This window comes from Tamandua tetradactyla, chromosome 7 (assembly GCF_023851605.1).
Source record: "Tamandua tetradactyla isolate mTamTet1 chromosome 7, mTamTet1.pri, whole genome shotgun sequence".
Lineage (NCBI taxonomy): Eukaryota > Metazoa > Chordata > Mammalia > Pilosa > Myrmecophagidae > Tamandua > Tamandua tetradactyla.
Genome location: NC_135333.1, coordinates 50,703,650 through 50,728,464, shown reverse-complemented (window position 1 = coordinate 50,728,464; position 24,815 = coordinate 50,703,650). Strand labels below are relative to the sequence as shown.

At 39.0% G+C, this 24,815-nt stretch overlaps 2 protein-coding genes across 8 annotated transcripts in view; one reads left to right on the top strand and one right to left on the bottom strand.

The window, feature by feature from the left end:
* Nucleotides 1–19,700, bottom strand: part of NUDT5 (nudix hydrolase 5) — a 31,107-nt gene extending 11,407 nt beyond the window's left edge. For 3 of the 4 annotated variants that reach the window (XM_077169424.1, XM_077169421.1, XM_077169422.1), the window contains exons 1-2: nt 19,312–19,700; nt 706–809 (exon numbers count right to left, since the gene is read on the bottom strand). In XM_077169424.1, the coding sequence (XP_077025539.1) occupies nt 706–768 (63 nt within the window). In that variant the 5' untranslated portion in view covers nt 769–809; nt 19,312–19,700. The remainder of the gene's footprint in view (nt 1–705; nt 810–19,311) is intronic. The other variant, XM_077169423.1, reaches the window with a different exon arrangement.
* CDC123 (cell division cycle 123) overlaps nt 19,516–24,815 on the top strand; it is a 97,767-nt gene continuing 92,467 nt past the window's right edge. The window contains exon 1 of one of the 4 annotated variants that reach the window (XM_077169420.1): nt 19,516–19,860. In XM_077169420.1, the coding sequence (XP_077025535.1) occupies nt 19,787–19,860 (74 nt within the window). In that variant the 5' untranslated portion in view covers nt 19,516–19,786. The remainder of the gene's footprint in view (nt 19,861–24,815) is intronic. The other 3 variants (XM_077169419.1, XM_077169418.1, XM_077169416.1) reach the window with 3 other exon arrangements.

The window sequence follows — 24,815 nt, the reverse complement described above, 5'->3', positions numbered from 1 at the left end:
GAGTTTAGGTTATAAGGACTAACTTACCTACGTTACTATACTGAACTGAGAGGAAAGTTTCACTGTGTACATAAAGTAGTAACCTTTTTCCTCCTATCCTATCTTTTACTTCTTGCCAGCAGTAACTTAATAATTATCAGATCTGTTCACAGAAAACATAGAAGGATTTTAAATAAAAAAGATTTCCAGAAAGGTGCCAAGATCAGAGTTCCAAGAGGAAGGGTTTAAAACTTATCCATTGCAATGGTTCCTGCAGAAGAGACCTTTAAAAAGCTTAATTGAATAATATACAAGACAAGCATTTTAGTCCTAGAATTCACTGGAATTTAGGTTACAACTAACAATTTCGGTTTTTACTGTTCTTACACATGTTGAAACTATAAACAACTAAGATCTGGTAAGTATGAAATATCTAAGTCCTAAAATTCACACATTATTTTTCTACCCTAGGAATTCTGAAATATTTTGTCAAGAGCCAAAATTCATTTTAAAAACAGTCTCAATAATTTAAACTCACCATATAATTAAGAGGCATTTACTAGTATTACCACATGTGAGCAAAATATGAGCCCTAAAATGGGAAGGAGTAATGTTCAAAAACTCTTCAAAATTAAAACGATAATTTGAAACAACAAATAGCCTATATATTTGTTTTAAATTCAGTTATGTGGGGGAGAAGGAAGGGTAGTAAAAAACAACTTATACCTCCTCTGAAACAATAGACTGTTTGGTTATTTGAGAAGAATCCGTAGGTTCTGGGTTTTCCATTTTCAAACTAGTCTTTACAGTCCTCAGGTAGGAAGTTCACACTGTAAGATAAGGAGATTCATTTAGGCTAAAATTATTTTTCTGAATTAAACATTTGTCCACAGATGATTGGTCAAAGTACTTAAAGAGCAAAAACCTCAGTTCTATCAAAACTGCTTCTCCTCTGATGATCTGGGGAACTGCCTCAGAGGGAAAAGCAAATGCAAAGGCCCTGAGGGAACATCAAGCATCCCAATTAGATTCAGTGTACATGAATGCAGTTTTTACTATGCAAGTCCTAGGCAGTTAGCTACATCCTTAGATTTTCTTATTCCAAATCTAAAATACTTTCCAAGGGGGAAATAGTGGAAAAATTATCACTCCCCATAGCCACCTTTCAAGCTATTGTCCCTTATCAACCCTTTACAGCAAAACTTAAGTTTTTAAGAGTTGTTTTTAAGAGGTTTTAAGAGTTGTCTGGGCTCCCATTCTCTCCCGCCCATTTACTTTTAATACGCGTTTTAACATTGATACATGTTTTAACATGCATCAAAGCTATACTTGCACATGGAGGCTGTGGTTTCCTTGAAACTTGGCTAAGAGTGCCCCCAGGAGTAAGGCTGCTCTCCCTGCCACGACAAAACAACTCCAGCTAAGAGATGCAGGCATTCCACACAAACCTAAAAATGCAGAATAAATTCTGACCGGCTATTATGACTTTGTGAAACTTCCATGAAAACAGTAAACAGTATAGAAGTAGCAGAAAGCATCAAGTCACTTATTCTAGGATTTGAAAGATGTATAATTCTTGACATTGATATTTATAAAGAGCTATGGGCTCCTTTTCTTCATTTTTTATTCACAATTGACTTGCACTTAACAGTGGGGAATTTTGATACTGATCAAAAGCGGTGGGTTCTCTGCATAGGCACTCACATGACCAATTCCTGAGACACCAGGTTTCAGAGAGAAAGTTTATTGCTAGGCATGAAGCAGGAGATTAGAGGCCTATGGCCTTAAAAAATCTGTTTCCCCGAACTGCAGTAATTCTGATAGTTTTACAGTATCAAAAAATGGGCAGGTTTTAGGATAATGAGTATAGTGGCCCTTGATGATGTAATTAGAGATGATCTAATTATTAAGCATGCACAGATTGACTATATGCTTAGACACTAGAACTTATGTAAGAAAATGGAGGCTTTAATATGAAGATGGGTTTGATTTTTAGTATTATAATGAGGTATAGGTCATGTATAGGTTAAAATTTAAGTTATTACATGTCAGGTGTGCCCATTTTGGTTTGACCCAACTTCCTTTATCAAGATAGCCCTGGAATTAGGGTGGGTTAACTCTGGGCTGACTCAAGGCCCTTCATAATAAACATTAGGGGCTGTCTTTAGTGATCATAAGACTCCAAAGTTGAAAAACAGGATAAAATGGGTACAAGTGAGGTCAGTCACCAGGTTTTTATAATCACAAAGACACAAGATAAAGGCTACACAATCATTATCAGAGATTAAGGCAGGTAGATTACAGTTCAGGGATTTTGGGTATTTCTTTAATATACCAGAAATTTAAAAAGGAATATCTATATAAAGATTCAGTAATCATAATCATCCCTTAAATACTAACTTCTTGATGACAGTTTTGATTGTTATTTCATCTAACATTGATAAAACACTTAAAAATGTGAGACTTATTTTTATTTATTTATTAAATAAATGGGCAGGCTGTGGGAATCGAACATGGGTCTCTGGCATTCATTCATTCATTCATTTATTGGCATGGGCAGACTCTGGGAATCAAACGTGGGTCTCTGGCATGGCAGGTGAGAATTCTACCACTGAGTCACCATTGCACTGCCATATTTACTAATATATTTTAATTATGCACTTAACAGATAACATGAATCATCTACAACTTTAAGCCAAAAAGTAGAAGAGAGTACATCTGAATTTTAATGCTTGAGTTTTAGTTTCTACCATTATCCTAATAAAGTAATACAATTGCTCGTTCATTTACCGTATGAGGTACTAGACTGAGTTCTCAGAGAAAATCCAAAATAAGAAATGCCACTTCGTTTTTCTCTCAGGCCTCTTTAGTAGACCAAAATTCTAAGTTATTCAACAAAGCTGTGGTGTTTTACTGCATGTAATTGTCTACAGAACAAACCAAAGCAGCAGCAACTTGGTGTTTTATCAAACTTCCTAAAGCTGTAGATGACCTGACTGGTAAACATCTTTTAGGAATCAGAAATACTGACCAGCAGTTCAGAGTCAAAGCTGTTTTATACATTCCGCCCCCCCCCCCCCATGCACCCTGCTTTGTGCCAACTACTATGGCAAATGATTTTCTGGGGGGTTATGCTTGATAATATATGCTTAAAGATCCTCCTATGGAGATTTCTTCAGCTGAATGGAAATCCTTCTATAGAAAGTTGGCAGGTTCTGTGAATCTAAAGAGAAGACAGTCTCTCTGAATGCCGTCAAGTTACTGCCTGAATTGCAAGTTCCTATTGGGAAAAAAGGTATATTCAAATAAATTGAAGGACTCTTTTTTGGCAATTTAAAATGTAAAGTATTTTATCTTAAAACTGTAAAATTTGAAAACAGGATGCCCTAGGTTAAAAGAGTTTTTCAAAACGGAATGTGCTCATTTGGAGCTCAGTTTTTCTGTCTGAAATACAAAAACAATTGCCTAAAATTCCTAGGTGGGAACACCACTGTTTTGATGACCTGTGATTGGATGACTGATCAATCTCAATCGGTAATACACTCCCCCCAACCCCCCCCCCTTTTTTTGTCTTGGTGTAAGGGTTTAAAAAATTCTAGAATAGATGCATTTGCTGGCCTTACACCAACAATTTCATTCCAAGTATCTCCTGAGAAGGATATATCATATACAGGAATCCACCTTCATTCATCTCAGTTTCACACACTTCAGAAATCAGCTTGCTATGCTGTGTCCATTTACCAGTAGGAAGAAGGCTTGATTATCACTCAGCTGCAAGTGCCTTTTAATTATTTTGATAAGTTCACTCACACTGACATGATCTGGTAAAGGGAACTTGGTTTTATCCAGTACAAGAAGCTACTTCTCACCCTGTATCTTTCTATTACTGGGATTCTGGTAGGATGCTACTCTCACATAAGTTGAACATCTACTCTCTTTGAAGGTGCAGTGCTGCATGGAGGCGATGCTGTGGGGCCTGGCTCTGGAGGTAATGGTGGATTCCTAATTGATGCTTTTGATAACTCTTAAAAACATGCTTCTACTCCACATGCCTCCCAGAGCAATTGGAGAACTGTAATCCTGGATAGCTCAGTATTGAGTGTTCATACAATTACAATAATGTATGTGATTCAGAGCTGAGCTGTGCAGTTAACTTTTCCTTTCACGGTTGCCCTGGAGTTAATAATGTATTCTTTCATTTCTCTGGTTTTATACACACACATCACTAATTTAACCCTAAACTATCTTCTAGTTATCCAAATCCCCTCTTCATACATTTGCATTAAGCACCCATTCCTTCAATTTTATTTTATTTTTTATATTTTTATTATAAACCTTAAGAAACATGTAAACATTCTATATATGGTATACAATCAAAGGCTCACAATATCATCACATATTTGGGTATTCATCACCATGATCATTTTTTTGAACATTTGCATCTCTCCAGCAAAATAAAGAAAAAACTCATAAATACCATACCTCTTATGCCTCCTTCTCATTGACCACTAAATCTATTCAATTTATTTTAACCTTTGTTCTCCTTATTCCTTATTTTTTATCTATATTTTTTTACTCATCTGTCCATACCATGGATAAAAGGAACATCAGACACAAGATTTTCAAAATCACACTAATCACAATCACACAGTCATGCTGTAAAAGCTATATCATTATATAATCATCTTCAAGAAACGTGGCTACCAGAACACAGCTCTACAGTTTCAGGTATTCCCTCTAGCCACTTCAATACACCATAAACTAAAAAGGCGATATTTATATAATGTAAAAGAATAACCTTCAGGATAACCTCTTGACTGCTTGAAATCTCTCAGCCACTGACACTTTGTCTCATTTCTCTCTTTCCCCTTTTGGTGGAAAAGGTTTTCTCAATCCCTTGTGTATCAATTTTATTTTATTCTCTCCTGGATTCTTCAGCTGCCCTCTAGGCATGGCACAGTTTTCATTCCTGAGCCTCCATTCATCATCCTGGGGTCCCTATTTGTTCTATACCACTATTTTCTTTCTTGGCTTATTCCTCATTTTTGGACCAGCATGCTGGAATGTCCCCCCCCCCCACTGTCTTCACTGTTAACTGATAATCTGATAACTGATAATTAATACAGAATTAAGGGTTCAAAATAATTTTGTCAGAAATTTGGAGGTACTGCTCAGTTGTCATGCTTCTGGTGCTGCTGGTGAAAAGTGTGAAGTCATTCTGATTCGTGGTGTTTTTTCTGTTACCTGTTTTAATTCTCTGGAAGCTTGGAGGTTATTTATCTCTTTATGTTGATGTACCTAGGTATGATATGTTCTCATATATTTCGTTGGGTACTCAAGTGGGTCCTTTCAATCTGGAAACTACATACTAAAATGATTTCACTGATAATTTTGTACCTTTCATTTTCTCTGTTCTCTCTCTGATAATATATCTTGTCTTTCCATTCCTATTTTCTACATTTTTTCACATTTCTTGGTGGCTTTCACTATTCTCAAGTTCCACAGTTCCCTAACCTACCCCACCCTCCTAACATTAGCTTCAGAGACAACAACAAACACTAAGCATTAACACCTTCAGATTTGAGGGTGCCCCTCTCCTCCATCAGATTTACTTGAATCCACTCCCATTCTTAGCAGCTGTCTATAAGACAGGAAAAGTGTCTTTGTTTCTTCTGGGACCCAAAGTGGTAATTATACTACTATCAATAGTTTATCTTCTATCCCAGGCAGCAAATTTCTGCCACCCTAAAGGACAACAACCAAAGAAAATAATGTGTTCATAACCTTTTTTTTCTCCTCCAAACTTGCCAGACTTCTTGAAAACAAACAAACAAAAAACAGCTGACATTACTGCCTACTTGAACTGAGCCAGTTTGCAATGTTCTCCCCACCCCAGAAACTATTCTTTCCTTCGCTTACAAATGCTAGTGTTTCCTAATTCTCTACCTAAGCTACTTCCCTAGTTATAGTCTTAACTACTTATGGATTCAGTAACCATTTATATAGATAAATGGAAAATATTTGAGAGCCAAGAAATAAAATTCACACATTTCTGTTCAGTTGACTTTCTTATAGTTGATACCTAAAGTACAAACAACCAAAAAGAAAAACAGATAAACTGTGTGCTGGTTTGAAGCCATTATGTATCCCAGAAAAGCCATGTTTTAACCCTGATTCAATTTTGTGGGGCCAGACATTGCTTAGGGTGGGAAACTCTGACTGGATTGTTTCCATGGAGATCTGACTCCACTCATTTAAGGTGGGTCTTGATTAGTTCACTAAAGTCCTTTAAAATGAGAAACATTTTGGAGAAACACCAGATATAGATGCTTAGAGAACAGTTGCCTCAGAGCTGACAGAGACAGCTGACGCCTAGACACAGCAAAGCCCAGCAGACATTGCCATGTACCTTCCAATGAGATGGCTAAGCAAGCCAGAACCCAGAGTTATGTTCTGGAGGAACATAAGTGAAGGCCCACAGATGCATAGAGAGAAAACCACTGGAATCAGAAGCTAGAAGCAATGAATCAGGAACACGGACTAGCAGACACCAGCCACATGCCTTCCCAGATCAGCCTTCTTTGAGCCAAGGTATCTTTCTCTGGATGTCCTAATTTGGACATATTTATGGCCTTAGAACTATAAACCTGTAACTTATTATATACCTTTTTTTAAAAAGCCATTCCATTTCTGGTATATTCTGGAAGCATTTAATAAACTAATACAAGCAGGACTTACCTCTTATAGCTCAGTGACAAAAAGACAAATAACAAAGTTTAAAAATAGGCAAAGGATCTGAACAGACGTTTCTCCAAAGAAGATGTACAAATGGCCAATAAGCACATAAAAAGATGCTGTGATTAATCATTAGGTAAATGAAAATCAAAATCACAATGGAGATGTCACTTCACCACCACTAGGATCACTATTATAAAAAAGAGAGATTTTAACAAGTGTTGATGAGGACATGGAGAAATGCGAAACTTCATATATTGCTGGCGGGAATGTAAAAAGCTACAGCCATTTTCAATAATACTCCAAAATTCCTAGGTTTATACCTAAGAGAAATGAAATATATGCGCACACAAAAAAACTTGTAGATAAATGTGCACTGAAGCATCATGTATATAGCCAAAAAGTAGAAACCACCCAAATGTCTGTCAATTCATGATTACATAAACAAAATGGGATATTATTCAGTCTTAATACTGATATATGCTATCACTGGATGAACCTTAAACATTATGTTAATGGAAAAAGTCAGTCATAAAAGGCCATGTATTTTATGATCCCATTTATATGAAATGTCCAGAACATACAAATCCACAGAGACAAATAAATTAGTGGTTCTCAGGGACTGGTGGAAATGGGGGATGGAGAGAGACTGCTTACGGGTATGGAGTTTCCTTTTGATGAAAATATTCTGGAATGTGACAACGGCACAATATTGAAAATGTACTAAATACCACTAAATTATTCACTTCAAGAGGGTATATTTCAAGGTATGTGAATTGTATTGCAATTAAAAAAACAATAATAACCCTTAAGGTAGTCTTGAAGTCTGCAAATGCTTAAGGTAGTGTGGGGTTGAGGGTACCCTTGGTCCAAAAACTGATAAAGCCCAGGAGATTAGCACAGGATTTTTGCTTTGAACCCAGAAGGCTGGACTGGGGTTTCACCTCTGAATACCCTAGATGTATTATCATGGTTATCAAGCAACCATCTCACCATTCACAGGTAAGTACTTTGCCTGATGCACATGTATTCCTGTTGTATTACTGGACACGTCCTGTTCCATTTTAACAAGTTATCAACATTGTTCCTTGTCAATTATTTCTGGACAAACCCAGAAACTCAATTTCCAATATGGATTTTTGGCAAGAAAGTAAAATTTGAGGTCCTAAGGCAAGAAAAGAGGACTATATGCTGAAGAAACAAAACCAAAAATCATCATTTAACAAGAATGAGAGAAGGAAATGTCCACATATCTTCACACTTGCTCAAATCCTGAAGAAGTATGCTCAGGTCCCTTTAATATTCATAAAGCATCTTAAAAGATCAATTATGAGTAAATATCTCAGGTAATACAGCTGAGGCACTTTGCAGCAGACCCATTACAGGTGAGACCATGTCTTTGGTACCAGGAATCCAGCAAGAGACAGAGGCCCTGCCCACATGAAGTTTACCTTCCAGTGGGGAGGAAGGGAAGAGGTACAACATACAAAACTTATTTCAGGTCACTCTATATAGTGACTTGGGTGCAAAGAAACCAGGAATTGATGGTCTGGCAAATTCTGGGCTTCTAGAAACTGAGATCCCAGAGAATAGTGCCCTATGTGAGGATTTCACGAAACAAGGAAACAGTTTGGAATAAAATGGACAGAAAGGGGACAGACTGAAGAAAAGAACAGCTTCAGAGGCAGAACCACAGAAGCTAAGGTCTGAAGCCAAGAGATCTTGGGGCAGGAGAATGCAGTCACCTGTGCATGTGGAGTGGGTGAGTTTGCCCCAGAGGCAGAGGGCAGCCTTCTGTCTCAACGTTCAGGAAGAGTTCTTGTGCCCCAGGCCTTGGAGAGCATGGAGATATTCCCCAGAGTCTGGGGGTGAGGGGTATCTGGTGACACCCGTTTGTTCTGAAGGGGTTGAGTGTGTACTCAGGAGATAGTAGAGAATCCAGGGGCCACCTAGATGCTTGAGGGTGGGGCCAAAAAAAGGTGGTCTTCTAAATGTTCCCCAATGTTGCAACCCTCATTCTAGTGTTTGGAGAGAATAGGGCCACTGTATAGGCCCTTGGAAAGAGTGGGAGTACCACTTTCTGAAGTCCAAGATTGAAACGACTCTCAGACTTTGAAGTCTGAGTTTGCCCTGCAGGTTTTCAGAAATGTTTATGTCTGGTAACCCCTGTTTTCCTTCCAATTTCTCCCTATGACAATGGAATTGTTTATCCTATGACTGTTCCTTCATTGTATATTGGAAGCAGGTAATTTATCTGATAACGAAAAGGAGAAAAAAGAACAATTACTGGCTTTCTTGGTAATGCTGGGGCATTGGAAACCTTCCATTGCTCATTCAGCCTAAATGTCAAAACCCGTATATATTTTGATTAGGAAAAGCTCTCCTGGAAATGGGATACCTCCCAGCAGACTGCTTTTGAAAAAGGCAGATGGGCCATTGCACTGGCTCAGGGTTTATGGGAGGTGGACACAGATGTGTCTTGTGAATTAAATACGGCCAATTCTGACAGTGGCTTTGTGTGTGTGTAGGTGTGTGGTGGGTCTTGTGGCAAAGGCAAGAGGCAAAGTTAAAAGAGCTGTGTGTGATACATTCCCTTAGGAAAACAACTATGTGCTGCCTAAAATGCCTTACTGCAAGTTGAAGGACTAACTCAGAAATGCCCTGTGCAATTAAGAACAGCTATCCCTGTACAGGGGATGATACAAGACACCATCACTAAATCTCACTCTGGCAATGTACAACTGAGCACACTAATGAAATAGAAAGCTTATCTGATACAGCACAGCATTTTTAACAAGAGCCCCTGGAGTGCAAAAATGCATGATATGTGAGACCAGTTTCCTATGTGGAAGAACAATGCTTGCCTCTCCCTACTGATCCTCCTGAGGCGGCTATATCTGAGCCCACCACTGATGGATGTGGCAGAATACCTAAGTGGGCCCAGATACTGATGGATCAGCACAAAGGCAGCCTGCCACCTCGACAGCAGTACCTGTGCAACCTAGTACAGACATTATATGTAAAAAATGGGGTTATGCAAAGAAACCAATAGGTTGAATTAAGGGCCATATGGATGGTCACTGTTCACGAACCAGGAGATGCATTAAGTATTTGTGCTGACAATTAGGCAGTATACCAGGGCCTGGCAGTGTGGCTGGCCACATAGAAACAAGAGCAATGGATTGTGGAATGCCACCCCTTATGGGGAAAAGAGATGTGGGAAGACATCTGGACTACCTGTCACAAGTGGAGGGTAACTGTGTTTCATGTGTCTGCCCATAACACTGATTCTTTACCTGGCAATATTGAAGCAGATGCTTTAACACAAATTTGTAGCCTAAAGCCAACACATTGCATGAGGCTGCTGAATGGTTACATAAAAAAAATAGAGGTTACCAAGGGTATCAGACTCTGTAAAGGATGGTACAGCAATTCAGGCTGCCCATCACCATACAACAACTGAAAGACGTGATGCCTACCCTTCCTGTCCACTGTGATGCACAAGGATGTTTCAATCAACCCCAAACAGATTCTGGTCACCAAGTGGCAGGTAGATTATATTGGGCTGTTTTCTTCATTTGGAGGTACAAAATATACTTTTACAGTCATAGATACGACCACTGGACTGTTGCTGGCCTTCCCGGTAGAGAGGCAAACCAAAGAGCACAACACGTAGCTTAGAATAGCTCAGTGCATTCTTCAGTGTCACCACACACATGGACATGATAGGGGGAACCCCTTTACGGGACAACTAACCCAAGCCTGGGTTACTGAATATGACTTCATCTCATTTCCTTACAACTCCACAGCAGCATGGTTAATTAAAAGGATGAATGGGCTTATAAAAGAGCAATTAAAAGGTGATAAGCAATTTCTGCAGCAGTGAATACTCCAGTTTTATTTGGCCCTTACTAGCCTCAATTCATGGTCCAAGCAGCTACTTCCACCTTTGTTGAGCTGCTAACAGTAGGGCCCATGCAGCTGCTACATTCAGGTAACAAGGACCAGCAACTCCACACACACGAGGTAATGAACATAATGACTTTGCAGTGCACACACACATTCAAAATTTAGAGAAAATAAGGTCATTTGGCCTGACTCTGGCCAATGCAGCTGTGCTCATCGGGAATCCTAGGTCCTTGGGATATTGGGGTTGCCCAAAATTTAAGCATTAGACCACAGTTTCTATATCTGGCCCCCACCCACCCATACCCCAAGGCACAGTATATATGATTCTGTGGATACTTATGCCCAGAATAACTGGGGATTTAACTCCAAAAAGCTTCCTCCAATTGCGGGGGAAAAGGTGACATCTGGTATCTGTCTACTAATGGAAATTTAGCTTTGTATTCTTTTTGACCTTAGTGTGGTAGCAAATACCTTTTTGCCACAGGCTTCTGTGGTAACCTGTGTGCACAACAGATCTCAATGCTGACTGTGCACTTAACTGCCACTGTCGGGTGCTGCCGACCAGTCTTGGACTAGACTGTGACCCCTGTGAGTTAGACTGTGTAGAATTCAGCACATTAGAAAAATCTGGAAGAAAATCTTCTCATTTAGGACTAAAATCACAGTTTTATCAATTATCAGTAGAATAATTTAATTCCCTTTTTTAGCCATGGCAGCCTCACTTTGTGGCGTTATCTCTGTGTAGGGAACATTTAATGAATGTAACGTCTGCCCAATGGTCAAAGTAGTCTGCTGTGTGGGGGTGGATTTTAAGAACCCAGAGCCCAGACCCGACCTCCTCTTCCATTTTGAGAGCAAGTCACACAGCCACCTACATGACCAGGACAGATGTTCAAGGTCAAAGAATGTAAACCCCCCTCCACTAATAACCAAATCTCATAAGAGTCTGTTGAAATCTTCATATTTTTAAAACACTTTCCCCCTCTTTTTTCACTGACCCTATGCCAAGGGCCAACTCTAGTCATGGAGATGGCAGCTGCTACACAAACACAACTAGCTAAAACTGCAAGAGAAATCCAGTTTTCCTGGTTAGAGGATTGGGAAATGGAACCCTTGAAAGTCAGAGAATATGAGAGTGTCCAAAAGAGGAACAAGTAGAAGGGTATCCCCTGATTCTGTGCATGAAACAGGAAAAGACCTGTTGCACCGTGAACTTCACATGTATGAGACAGACCCAAAGCAACATATCAACAGTTTTGAGAACTATAGTAAGGTGTAAATCACTACCCCAATCTCAGACTAACTCCTCACTGGTGTAGACAATTGGGAAAAACCCAAGAAGAACAGCAAATGGTTTGAGAACTGAACTGATCTTGGAATCATCATCTCAAAAGATGAAAGAGAACTCGTGATGTGAACCGAACCAGGTCGACTGCATGCTAGAAAAACAAGTACAAAAATCAACATTCTCCAGAGGATTTTAACAGGACCCAGAGTCTCATAATGTAATATTCAAAATGTTCAGAACACAAACCAAAATTACTCAACATGCAACAAACTAGAAAAATGTGACAAAGAGACAAAGATGACACAGATGTTAGAAGTATTAGACAAAGACTATACAGCAATTACAACTATGCTTCATGAGCTAAAGGTAAATACTCTTTAAATGAGTGAAAAGATAAATGTTATCAGAGAAATTATAAAATAGAAGTAAATGGAAATTACAGAAATGAAAAATAATTACCTGAAATAAAAGATTAGTTGTATGGGCTCAATGGCAGAATGAAGATGACAGGAAAGAGTCTATGTGCTTAAAAATATTCCAATAGAAATGATCTGATATGAAAAACCAAGATAAAAATTTGAAAAGTGAACAGACGCTCAGGGAACCTGTGGAAAAATATCAAAAGCTCTAACATCCCATCATTGGAGTACCATAAAGAGAGGAAGGAAAGACTGGAGTAGAAGAGTATTTGAGGAAATAATGGTCCAAAACTTCCCAGATTTGGTGAAAATATATAATTTTATAGATTTGAGAAACTCAGTGAATCTGAAACAAAATAAACCCAAAGAAAACTATAGTCAGATACATCATAATCAAACTGCTGGAAATCAAGCATGAAAAAAAAAATACCATGAAAGCACTCACAGAAAACATGAGTATTACATATAAAGGAATGATGATTTGAAAACGTGCCGATTTCTCCTCAGAAAGTAAGGAAGTCAGAAGAGACAACGGAAAAACATTTTAAAGAGCTGAAAGATAAGAACTGGCCATCTAGAAGTCTATAGCAAGTAAAAATATTCTTCAGGGATTAAGGCAAAATAAAGATATACTATAGGTGTAGAAAAACTGAAAGAATTCATAGCCAGCAGACTTTCTTTAAAGGAAGTGCTTAAGAACGTTCTTTGGGCTAAATGGTAATAATATCACAGGGAAACTTAGGAAGGAAAAGCAACACAAATTGTAAATAATATGAATAAAAATAAAAGACTACTTCTCTCTTAAATTATGATGTATAACTGTCAACAGAGGGAAAAAAGGTTACAAATCATAGAAACAATCAAATTTACTTGACAGTTACACTATGTGCTCTAGTGCATCTCTAAAAATCATTTTCATAAACAAAAAAGGACCGTATTGGTTAGGGTTCTCTAGAGAAACAGAATTAAGCAGGAGATATCTGTAAATAAAAATTTTATAAAAGTGTCTCATGCAAACATGGGGATCTAAGAGTCCAAGATCTGTAGGGCAGGCTGTGAGCTGACAGCTCTAATGAAAGTCCTCAATGAACTCTCAGGAGAGGCTGGCTGGCTGAAGCAGGAAGAGTGATTGTCTCTTCTGAATCCTCCTTAAAAGCCTTCTGGTGATTAGATCAAGTGTCACTCATTGAAGAAGACACTCAGCTGTGGATGCAGCCAACGTGGCCATGACTTAAGTCCATGAAATGTCCTCACAGCAAAAGACAGGTCAGTGCTTGCCAGACCAGACAACTGAGCACCACCACCTAGCCAAGCTGACACAGGACCTGACCACAACAGGGACTTTAAAAGAGAAGCAGGGCAAGTACTTAAACGATGTTCTACCTGTTAATTAACATAACCCTGGTAAATGTGTAAAGGAGAGACAGGACAAAACTTCTGCAATGGTTTGTGGTTGATGACCCCAATATAAGTCCACTGTCAAATGCTTTTATTTCTTCATTTAGAAAATGAGTATAAGAAAATTAAGGACTAGATTGTAAGCTCTTACAGCAGTCACATTTACTCCTGAACTTAAACTATTATTTCTAAATTCTGGGATGCTTTGCTGTTTGTGTATATCCTGGTAGTTCCCTGGAACTTTGGGCACCTGTGTGACAGCTGATAGAGTTCTCCAGCTCTGTGAGTCAGCATTACCCCACACAGCAACTGTTAAAGAAGGTGAGAAAGAGATCAGACTTCAATTAGAGATACAAATGAGCTGATATGTTTAGGACTAAGGTAAATCAGAATACAGGGTAAAAGATGATAGTGTCTATCTTAAGACTTCAAATTCTGTGTGAGACCAAAGAAGAGTATTTTGTCAAATTTAAATGTTCTGTGACACACTAATTTAACCTGTCTCATCAGTTTTATTTGACATGGAACCTATAACAGGGAATGAGATCTTAGTATTCTGTGCAAGTTGATATAAATATCTTGATGCATTTCAGAGTGTTTTGGGTAAAAAAGAAGTATCTGCAAAGTATCTTGAAGGACTGGGGAAAGAAAGTGTGGAACTATTAAACTTTCCCACCTGAGGAATTCCTGCTACTCTTTTAAGGAACAGAGACTTCCAACTTAATAAGCTAAGCCCTCAATCTTGAGGCTTGCTCTTATGACACATTTTTGTAATGGCAAAGCTGAGCCTACTTATAATTAATGATAAGAGTCACCACCAGATAACCTTTTTGCTCACCTGTGGTCTAAGCCAAACTCTGTAAATAAATTCACTACCTTCCCCACTATGTGGGACATGACTTACAAGGTTTATATGTCTCCCTGGGAAATTGGGATATGACTCCTAGGGATGAACCCAGCCCTGGCATCATGGGATTGGTTGCCCAAATGGGGAAAGTAAAGTTTTAGTGGCTAAAAGAGTTCAAAGAGTTGAGATGTCATCTTGGAGGTTACTTATGCAAGTTTCAGCCAGCTATTACAAAATACCATAGCATGCCAAGCCCCAAACAATAGTGTTTCTGAAAACTCCAAGAATATTCCAGGTTTTATGTAAAATCTATAAAAAGTTATTTCTCCTATGTAACACAGTTATAAATTGCCTCCTTCTACTCCTTTTATTTAAACCTTGTGCCTGTTTGAAAGTATTATGTATCCTAGAAAAGCCATGTTTTAATACCAATTCAATCTTGTGGAGGCAGCTATTTCTTTTAACCCTGATCCAACACTGCATGTAGAACCTTTGATTAGATTATCTCCACAGCGCTGTGATGTGTCCAATTGTGGGTGTGACCTTTTGATTAGATGGCGATGTGACTCCGCCCATTCAAGGTAGGCCTTGATCAGTTTACTGGAATCCTTTAAAAGAGGAAACAACTTTAAAGAGAGCCAGAAATGACAGAAACGGCAGAGTCAACAGAAACTTCAGAGCAGAGCTGACACAGATGCCAAAACTTGAAGAACAGAGACACGGACATTTGGAGATGCTTGGAGCCCAGTAGATACTAAGCAAAGCAAAACCTGGAGAGAGCCAAGGGAAGCTAAGAGATGAAAGCCAGCCATGGAGAAGCAAAGTGAGGAACCTACATAGGAATATAGGCTGAAAGCAACAGAGTCTAGGAGCAAGGGACCAGCAGATGACAGGCTTGTGACTACCTAGCTGATAGAGGTGTTCTAGACCCACTGGCCTTTCTTGAGTGACAGTAACCTGTTTTGGTGCCTTAACTTGGACACTTTCACTTCCTTTAGAACTGTAAATTTGTAACTTATTAAATTCCCTTTTAGAAAGCTGTTCCATTTTGGCAGCTTGTAATCAGAACAAACCTATAATTTTCAACTTACATATTAATTTTATTTTTCTGAGACTTAAAGCCTCTGAATTGTTCCTGTGCCAGTTAAGCTCTGAAACCCAGATGTACCAGTCTCTCCAAGAACTACTATCACTTTCATTCCTCTACCCCAAATAATGATGCCCCTTTGCAGCACGAAGAAGTTAGAACGGCTGTCACCCAGATTAACTTTCAAGATGGAGGAATGGACAAAAAACAAAAGGGAGGAATTGTTAATTGAGAAATTAAGAATGATTATGATAACTGAGTCATTATAAAGATGTTTTTCTTTCTGTATTGTAGAAAAGGCAGAAGTTAATAGCTGAAACTACTGAAACTCAATTAGTCTTATCCTTGTTTATACCTACAGGAAGTGTGATATTAAGATACGATTTAGAAACCAAGAAAACAGGGAAGAAAGTCCAAGCAGAAGGAACTATATGAACAGAGGCAGAGATACCAACTGGGAAAAGGTTGGGAAAGTTTGGCAAGCCCTGGGGTTTTCACAACCCTCTCCCCCATAATAAAACAAAACCTGTAATGGATGACCTTAACTCCTGCAACATATCCGCACACAAAATCCCCACCTGACATTCCACAAACTCTTGTCATAGAAGTTAGTTTGGGAGTTAGGTAGCAAGAACAATACCCCACTGAAGGGGAAGATGAGTAACTATTCACAAACTTGAGTCTTTAGTAACATGAGCTGGATGAGAGTTAAGCAGGAATTAAGATTCAAGAAGTTAAACTGAGAATCCCAAAAGCCAGGTTCAGGAGTTTGTACTCAGGCTTAATGTTCAATTACCATACCTCAATTTCTGCAATCTGCCGAGGTTGCCAGGTGAAGCAAAAATCAGAAAAAGAAATTATTTGCTTAGTCTCTTCCCGTTAAAAGGTGAGTATTTTAAACACCATTAATACTCAACCAAATAAAAGAGGATCAGGAAGTGGAATGGAGAAATCAACAGGTGAAGATTAAGCAGGAAGGGTATCAATCTTTGCAAAAACAATTTTCCTTCTGACCAAATAAGAAATGTCTAAGATGGCATGCTACATTCTGTCAGAAAAATAACCCCAAAACGCCACTTGATTTATAAAGTACAAAGATTCAAAGGCTTAGTACAGTTAAATTTAATAATTTTGGCTATAATCATAAGAAATTTGAAAAAATATTTTAAAAGGTAATACTTTGAAAAATCCTTTTGTAACATTCATCATAAACTTGTGGTATTCACAAGAAATGGATTCACTCTAAGTGACCTTGCCTTTGCTGATACCAATTATCCTCAGATAATGCAGAGTTCCTACACTTAATTTGGTAATAGAAAGCCACTGAAAATTTTCAGGTTTTTCCTTTTTTTTTTTGCAGGTAGAAGCAGGGTGGGCAAGGAGGGAACCAACATTTAGTTAGATTATCTTACTTGGTAGATGATTTATAATCATCACTGCATTTCCTCCTGATTGATCAAGAGTGAACTGAATGTAATTACCCTGGGGAAGATTAATTAGGTACAGCTATATAGTTAAAAGAACCTCCAGGTAAGACACAACACAGGTTTGGACTAGGGTGGCAAAAGTGGCAAGGAAACAAATTAAATTTCTTGTAGATGAGAGTGTTTCCTAAAGAACGTAGTGGGAAGGATAAATCAAAGCTAATTCCTAGGAAAGGGAGATTGGGACATCAGAGGGGTGGTACAGTGTTCTAATCTGAGCACACTGAGTGTGAGATGTTGGCAAGTTTCCAAGTAGAGAAAACTAACAAGTAGTTAGATTAATCTAGAAGGATCAGTCATACTTTGGATTCAGAGGGAAAAAAAGCGTTTTTTTTTTCATTATTTAACTTGGAATTGCACAACAAACTTCCAATCCAACCACTTAATTACCGACATTTTTCAGCATTTTCACTGTTGGAAAGGTTTTATCAAAGAAGGTCAATAAATACAAACACTTTATGGCTAAGTGAAAAAAACACAAATGTGGTGGTTAAAAAACAGTGAAAACTAACTTTGTTGTATCCATTCAAAATACTTGAGTTCTGTTTGTAATGTCAGTTTACTTGATGCTGGCTAAATGTGCAACAATAATTACTTAAAACCAACTGTGAATAATACTAAAAAGTCAGTGAACACATTCCTAAAGAATATAGCTTGAATAGTCATCTATATCAATTTTCTACCTTGTGCCTATATTTTAAGTTTATAAACTTGGCCGCTTTTTTTTTTTTTTTTTTTTTTACAAATAAGTGCAATTCTGTAATAAAGCTTTGCAGCTGCCTCAACTGCAGTGCTCAAGTGATGTTTCCTATGCTCCTAAAGCATTACTCCTCTCACAATCATTATCTTTGGCGTCTACTTGCTCCTATGCCTCTATTTTCAATGGAAAAATACTTCATTCACATTAACCAAGATTTGGGCTAACATTTCCTTGAGTTGCAAGTTTTCTCTCTAGCTCAAATCAAAACAAGTATTTCAATGTTCTCTCCACATACAGCATTAGTCTCTCACAGATCTGGCAGTCTGAAGCCATTCTCCTAGTATATTGGGAATATTCCTTCCTTTTCCCTCTCAAAATAGACAGGACCGCCGGCATAATCTGGATCTCAGAAGTACTTACCAAGGAACCACCACCCTGGGCTACCCCGCAGACACAGCTTGCAACATTATAATCAATTTACCGCAGCTCGGAAAATGTATCTTTAACGGCAATGCGCCCAACTAGCCACGTCGTCATAACATTTTTACGAGGGGGTAGGGGCGCGTGGGGGGTAAAAACCCAAACAATGCTTATTCCTGCGGGACCAGGGGCCAGAAAGAATGGGAGAAGTCTCTAAATCCAAATATGCAGAGGATCCCTTTATATCCTAACGAATGCCTTTCTAAAAAAACCCTGCAGTAGCTGGGATTTTTACCTTTTCCTAATTTAAAAATGCTCAGATGGACCAGTAAGCCTGCGGAATTTTAATGAGATATCTAAAATGTGTGCTCTTAGGCACAGGTGCCTGGGAGAAGCCCATGGCTTATAAGAAATGCAGCTGGAATGATGACATTTTTAAAGATATAGTAATTTCTCTCACCCCTTTAAAGAAATAAACTAAACAACTTTAATACCCTGTTTTCTGGTCGCTATAAGAAATGTCATTACGGATTGAAGGAAAAGAGAAAACATATAAGTTGGTAGGCGAGAAAAAGAATATTGTCATTCGACTACAGATCTCCCCATCTAATAATCCCATCACTGCAGGGTAACTGATAAAATCTGGCTGAAACTTTTGCGAAGCAAGAACAAGTGAACTCTACATTCAAAGCAGATAACTCCACTTTTCCTCTGCCCTCTCAAATTTGCCTCTCCTCTTTTACCTCCAGACCACCTACCCCCCAGCTCCCCAGACCGTATACACGGGATTCCCACCCTGCCTCTCACAAGCCCCCGAGAGGGAAGAGGGGCCATTCCCACCGTGTAGGAGCCTCAATCCCTACATTCAAATTAGTATTTAAATGTAGTATTTCCCGCTCTCTTCCCAATTCCTGCTTTCCTTCCTCCTTCACAGAGTTCAGTCCGCACAGGGGAGACACGCATGGCTCCAGCACGCTCACTCTCTCTCTCTCCTTTCGCTTTCCTCACCAAAGGGACCTGTGAAGGAAGAGGATCGTGCCGTTACCTACTCCAAGGTGTGGGGCGAAGGGAAAGGGATTCCTTTGGGAAGGGGGACGAAGGAAGAAAAGACGAGTCTGACGACGCTGTCTACGGAGACACGAGTGCTACCGCTCCAGACGCAGCGCGCCCACGCTGGCTCTAACGTGTGCACTCTCTCTCCGGGCACCAGAAGAATCTCCGGTGACCTCGCTGTAGAGGATTACTTCCGGATCAGTGCGCGACTGGCGCAGAAAGCTGAACATCGACTTCTTAAAAATCCTTTTCTCCACACTTCCGGAATGCCTTTTCCGGCACCAGAACTCATTGCGTGTGTATTTGTGGTAAAAGTACACCCCGCGACTGTCCTTCTCCGCTCCTTTCCCTCCTGCTTCTTCCTGATTTGGGGAACCGGAAGAGTCCTTAAACCAAAATAACTCGACGGGCACTTCCGGAACCGGAGCCCAGGGTTCCGGGACGGCGGCGGCGGTGGAGGCTGTAGGATGAAGAAGGAGCAGGTGCTGCACTGTCAGCTCTCCGCATGGTACCCTCTTTTCCGAAGTCTCACGATCAAGAGGTAAGACGAGAAGGTCAGCACCGGGCTAGAGGCAAAAGGGAACTGCGACGCCTTGGGTGAATACCAGTTCCATCGAGTAATGCAGGCCTTTAGCTAACTGGACAAGGCCTGGATCGATGATGGCGAGGATTCGCCTTCGTAGAGTGGTGTTTAAGGTGGGGAACGAGTGAAGGAGATTAATGTTTGCCGTGCACGCAAACACACGGGAGATAGGCGGGTGGGTGGCAGGATGAGTAGTAGTAGTGGATTAACCTAGTGTGGACGTGGGAGTTGTGCCCTTCACCTTCGTTCTTCTTAGAATGAGAGCAGGGCCATAGAAGCAAGGGAGTAGGATAACTGGGTAGTCCGGAATTTTGTCAACAACTTGCTGAGTATTGCTTACCGCCACCATAAAATGAAAACAGTAAGTACGTTGTCAGTTTCCAATATCGTAGTGTATGTGAAAAGAATACACTAAAAAGTGTAGTTGTGTGTTAGGGATGATAATGGGATGTGAGAGAAAGCAGTCTGGAAGAGTGAAAGTATTTGTTTTCTAGTTTTCTACTTTCCAATGAGGAATCCATTCCCGGTTTATAGGGGAAGCAGAAAAATGAACTTTCATGCTTCACTTTGTAATATAGGCAAGTCAGCTAGAAGAATATCCCCAACTTTTCAAAAGCAAGTGTAGCTTCTGAATATAATGCAGGAGCAGGCTTTACATTGATTAAGAGAGATTTACCAAAGAACAGGGATGGATGGATAGGATTTTTGTATTTTATCCCCTATCCCTTTAGATACAGATGGTCACTGTTTTGAATCAACCTTTTCGTTTTGATTGTATCTTCCTCCAAATGTGAGTACAGGAGGGAAACTGTTTGGAATCCCAAGTGGTTGAGAGAGCCTGCAGATATTATTCAAAAAGAACATTATTTTCTATTTTATTCATATATAGAATCTGCTTTCATTTATCCGTAGTATAATGGAGACTAGGGAAGCTCAAAGGAAGATAGCTCAAAAGATGATATTCTTTACATTTGAAGATGGCTTTCAGTCTTTTCAGGCATCCTCTTAATAATGGTAGCACACTGTATGCTTGTATTACAGCATTTATCATGTAAACTGTCATCTTTTCCCCATCCTATTCCTAGGCTTTAGGTTCTTAATGACCTTGTTGCTTTACATATCATCATCATTTGGGTGATGTTAGAACTGTGAGTATAGAACTGGATGGCTGGTGAGAACTAAGCAGAATCTAGTTCATTACCACTTATGAGCTGTGGACCTGCCAGGTTATAAGAATAGGCAAAGAATTCTAAAAAGAATCTAATAGTAAATGAATTTTTTTGTTCTAGTATGCTAGCTGCTGGAATGCAATATACCAGAAACGGATGGCTTTTAAAAAGGGGAATTTAATAAGTTGCTAGTTTACAATTCTAAGGCCAAGAAAATGTCCTAATTAAAACAAGTCTATAGAAATGTCCAATCTGAGGCATTCAGGGAAAGATACCTTGGTTCAAGAAGGCCAAAGAAGTTAAGGGTTTCTCTCTTAAGTGAGAAGGCACATGGTGAACACAGTCGCGGTTTCTCTTTTGGCTGGAAGGGCACATGGTGAACATGGTGTCATCTGCTAGCTTTCTCTCCTGGCTTTCTGTTTCATGAAGCTCCCCAGGAAGCGTTTACCTTCTTCTTCAAAGCGCTGGCTGGTGGACTCTGCTTCTTGGTGGTGCAGCATTCTCTGCTCTCTCCGAGTCTCCTGGCTTTCTCTCTTGTCGTGCTCTTTTATAGGATTCCAGCAAACTAATCAAGCCCCACCCAAATGGGTGGAAACACGTCTCCACCTAATCCAGTTTAACAACCACTCTTGACTGAGTCACATCTCCAGGGAGATGATCTAATTACAGTTTCACATATACAGTACTGGATAGGGATTAGAAGAAATGGCTGCCTTTACAAAATGGAATTAGGATTAAAACATGGCTTTTCTAGGGTACGTACATCCTTTCAAACCAGCACAGTTTAGAACCCACTGAAGGGAAGATACAACCTGGAGGAGGAGTGCAGATTTGAGAATATGAGTGTGACTCAAAAACTAGGGGTTATACACTCTGAAATTGTGCCTTTGTGAGGCTGAGACGTGATTGGCATAAAAGGGGTCTACCCGCTCCCATTGTGAAGAGGAGAATCACCCCAGATGCCTGGGAATTTACATCCGTACCATTATTTCTCAGTCTTCAGGCCCCTGAAAAAATAAACTTCAAGTTCTATTGCACAGTTAATCCCTAATTCTCTTGGCATGGTATTGTTATCGTAATGGGTAAGTAATTAAATGGAGAGTTGACAAAATAATGCAAGCTTATAGTCTTACTATTTTTTATGTTAAGTTTGGGAAAAATCTGTGTCTTTTTGGTATTTTTAAGAATTTGTCCTTTTGGAGGACAGTTTAGCATTTACATACAGATTATTCTTTAGGTTCCAGTTTAGATTATGTAATTGGTTTAGAATTAATGCAAGTTAAAATGTGTACGATTTCAATAGCTCATACTCTGTCGATGACAGAATCAACCATGACTGTTCAGGCATGTATGTGCACATGAGGCAGAGGGAGTCTGCATTGTCTATATTTCCTGTGTGCACGGAAAATATTTCCAATAAGCAAGAACTTGGGCTGTTTCAAAGCCTTTGAGAAGTTTCAGGATTATAGGAAGCTAAAACAAGAATGGAAGATTTGTGGAGGCTATTCCTTTCTTTGGTATCCTGTAAGAGAAGACGTTCGATATAGAAGTAACTGACCAATATCAACATCGTGAATACTGCAGTCTTATTCTGAAGCAGTAAATTGTTGTTAGGTTCCAAATATAAGTTCATAATTATGTTATTCATACACTGCTTTCTATTACTTTGTGTTCTAACCTAATTCCAAAATAATATCTGAAATATCACTCCAATGTATAAAAGAGGGGGGGAGGGGAAGGTGGAAATGTGTCTCCTGTGCTTTTTAAGAGTACAGGGGATCATCCTGATCTCTAATTAGTTGATGTGTCTATGGTGTGTAATAAAAATTAAAAAGAAAAGAAATGTTTAAGAAAAAAATTCTAGTTCTTAAATACTATTGGAATGTTTAGGAAACCTTAGATTTTTACTATACTTATAGTTTAATTTGTTAGCTTTAAAAGAGCTAAGTATTTGGGAAAGCTTATTTGTACTCAGACAATTGAAGTAGTTAAAGAGAAAATTAAAGGGTTTAACTTTTTAAAGAGACTTCAAGTTGGAAATGCTCACTTTAAAGATTTGTTAGTTGAACTTAAAAACCTGAGGAAGGGGTGGTGCGACGTGCTCAGTGGCAGAATTCTTGCTTACTATACTGAAGACCTGGGTTTAATTCCCAGAGCCTGCCCATGCAAAAAAAAAGAAGATCCTGAGGAAGAACTAGATTTGTAAGTTTGAATTTGTAACCTTGGTAAATCAAATATTAATTAAAAAAATTTTTTTGAATATGATAAAAATGAACATTCTTACAATATGATCATTCCACTCTTGGTATATAATCAGTAACTCACAATATCATCACATAGTTGTATATTCATCACCATGATCATTTCTTAGACATTTGCATCAATTCAGAAAAAGAAATAAAAAGAAAAAAGAAAAAAAACTCATATATACCCCTCCCTCTCATGGATTGCTAGTCTTTCCATCTACCCAATATATTTTAGCCTTTGTTTCCCCTATTTTCTTTCTATAACCCTTATCACTCTCTTCCATTGATCACTAGTATTTCAATCTACTAAATTTATTTTAACATTTGTTCCCCCTGTTATGTATTTATTTTTAATCCCTGTGTTTACGCATCTGTCCATACCGTAGATAAAAGGAGCATCAGACACAAGGTTTTCACAATCATACAGTCACATTGCCAAAGTTATATCATTATACAATCATCTTCAAAAAACATGGCTACTAGAACATAGCTCTACATTTTCAGGTACTTCCCTCTGGCCTCTCCAATATACCTTAACTAAAAAGGTGATATCTGTATAATGCGTAAGAATAACCTCAAGGATAACCTCTTGACTCTGTTTGAAATCTCTCAGCCATTGACTCTTTATGTTGTCTCATTTGTCTCTTCCCCTTTTTGGTCTAGAAGGTTTTCTCAATCCCTTGATGCTGAGTCCCAGCTCATTCTGGGATTTCTGTCTCACGTTACCAGGAAGGTTTACACCCCTGAGAGTCATGTCCCACTTAGAGATGGGGAGGGCAGTGAGTTTGCTTGTTGTGTTGGCTGAGAGAGAGGCCACATCTCAGCAGCAAAACAGGTTCTCTGGGGGTGCCTCTTAGGCCTAATTTTAAGTAGGCTTAGCCTATCCTTTGCTGGGATAAGTTTCATATGAACAAACCCCAAGAGTGAGGTTTCGGCCTGTTGCTTTGGTTGTCCCCACTGCTTGTGAGAATATCAAGAATTCTTCATATTTGGGGAAGTTGAATTTTCCCCGTTTCTTGCCATTCCCTCAAGGGGACTTTGCAAATACTTTTTATTCACTGTTCAAATCACTCTGTGATCTTTTGGGCCATCACTCTGTGATCTTTTGGGCCATCACTCTGGACAAACCTACAAAATCTCATGTCCTACTCAAGGTTCCATGTACTTACAGTGTTCAATTAAACTGTCCACATGAGTTATATTAGGAAATGGCACTAGTCAAATTATAAATTTTGTACCAAATAAACCTTTTTTGCTTTAGTCTTACACATAAAGCTTTAGAATATGAATGACCATCTGATTTCAACACCCTGCAATATTGACATTCCTTTGTTCTTCCTCATGGAAAAACATTTTTAATTTGTACATTTAGTCACTATACTTGTACACTCTAGGCATTCCTAGAGTATACCATCTCAGTCTTTATTGTCTGTCTTTCCTTCTAATTTCGATTGTGCCCCCAGTCCTCCTCCCTCTATCCTCATATTCGGCTTCATTC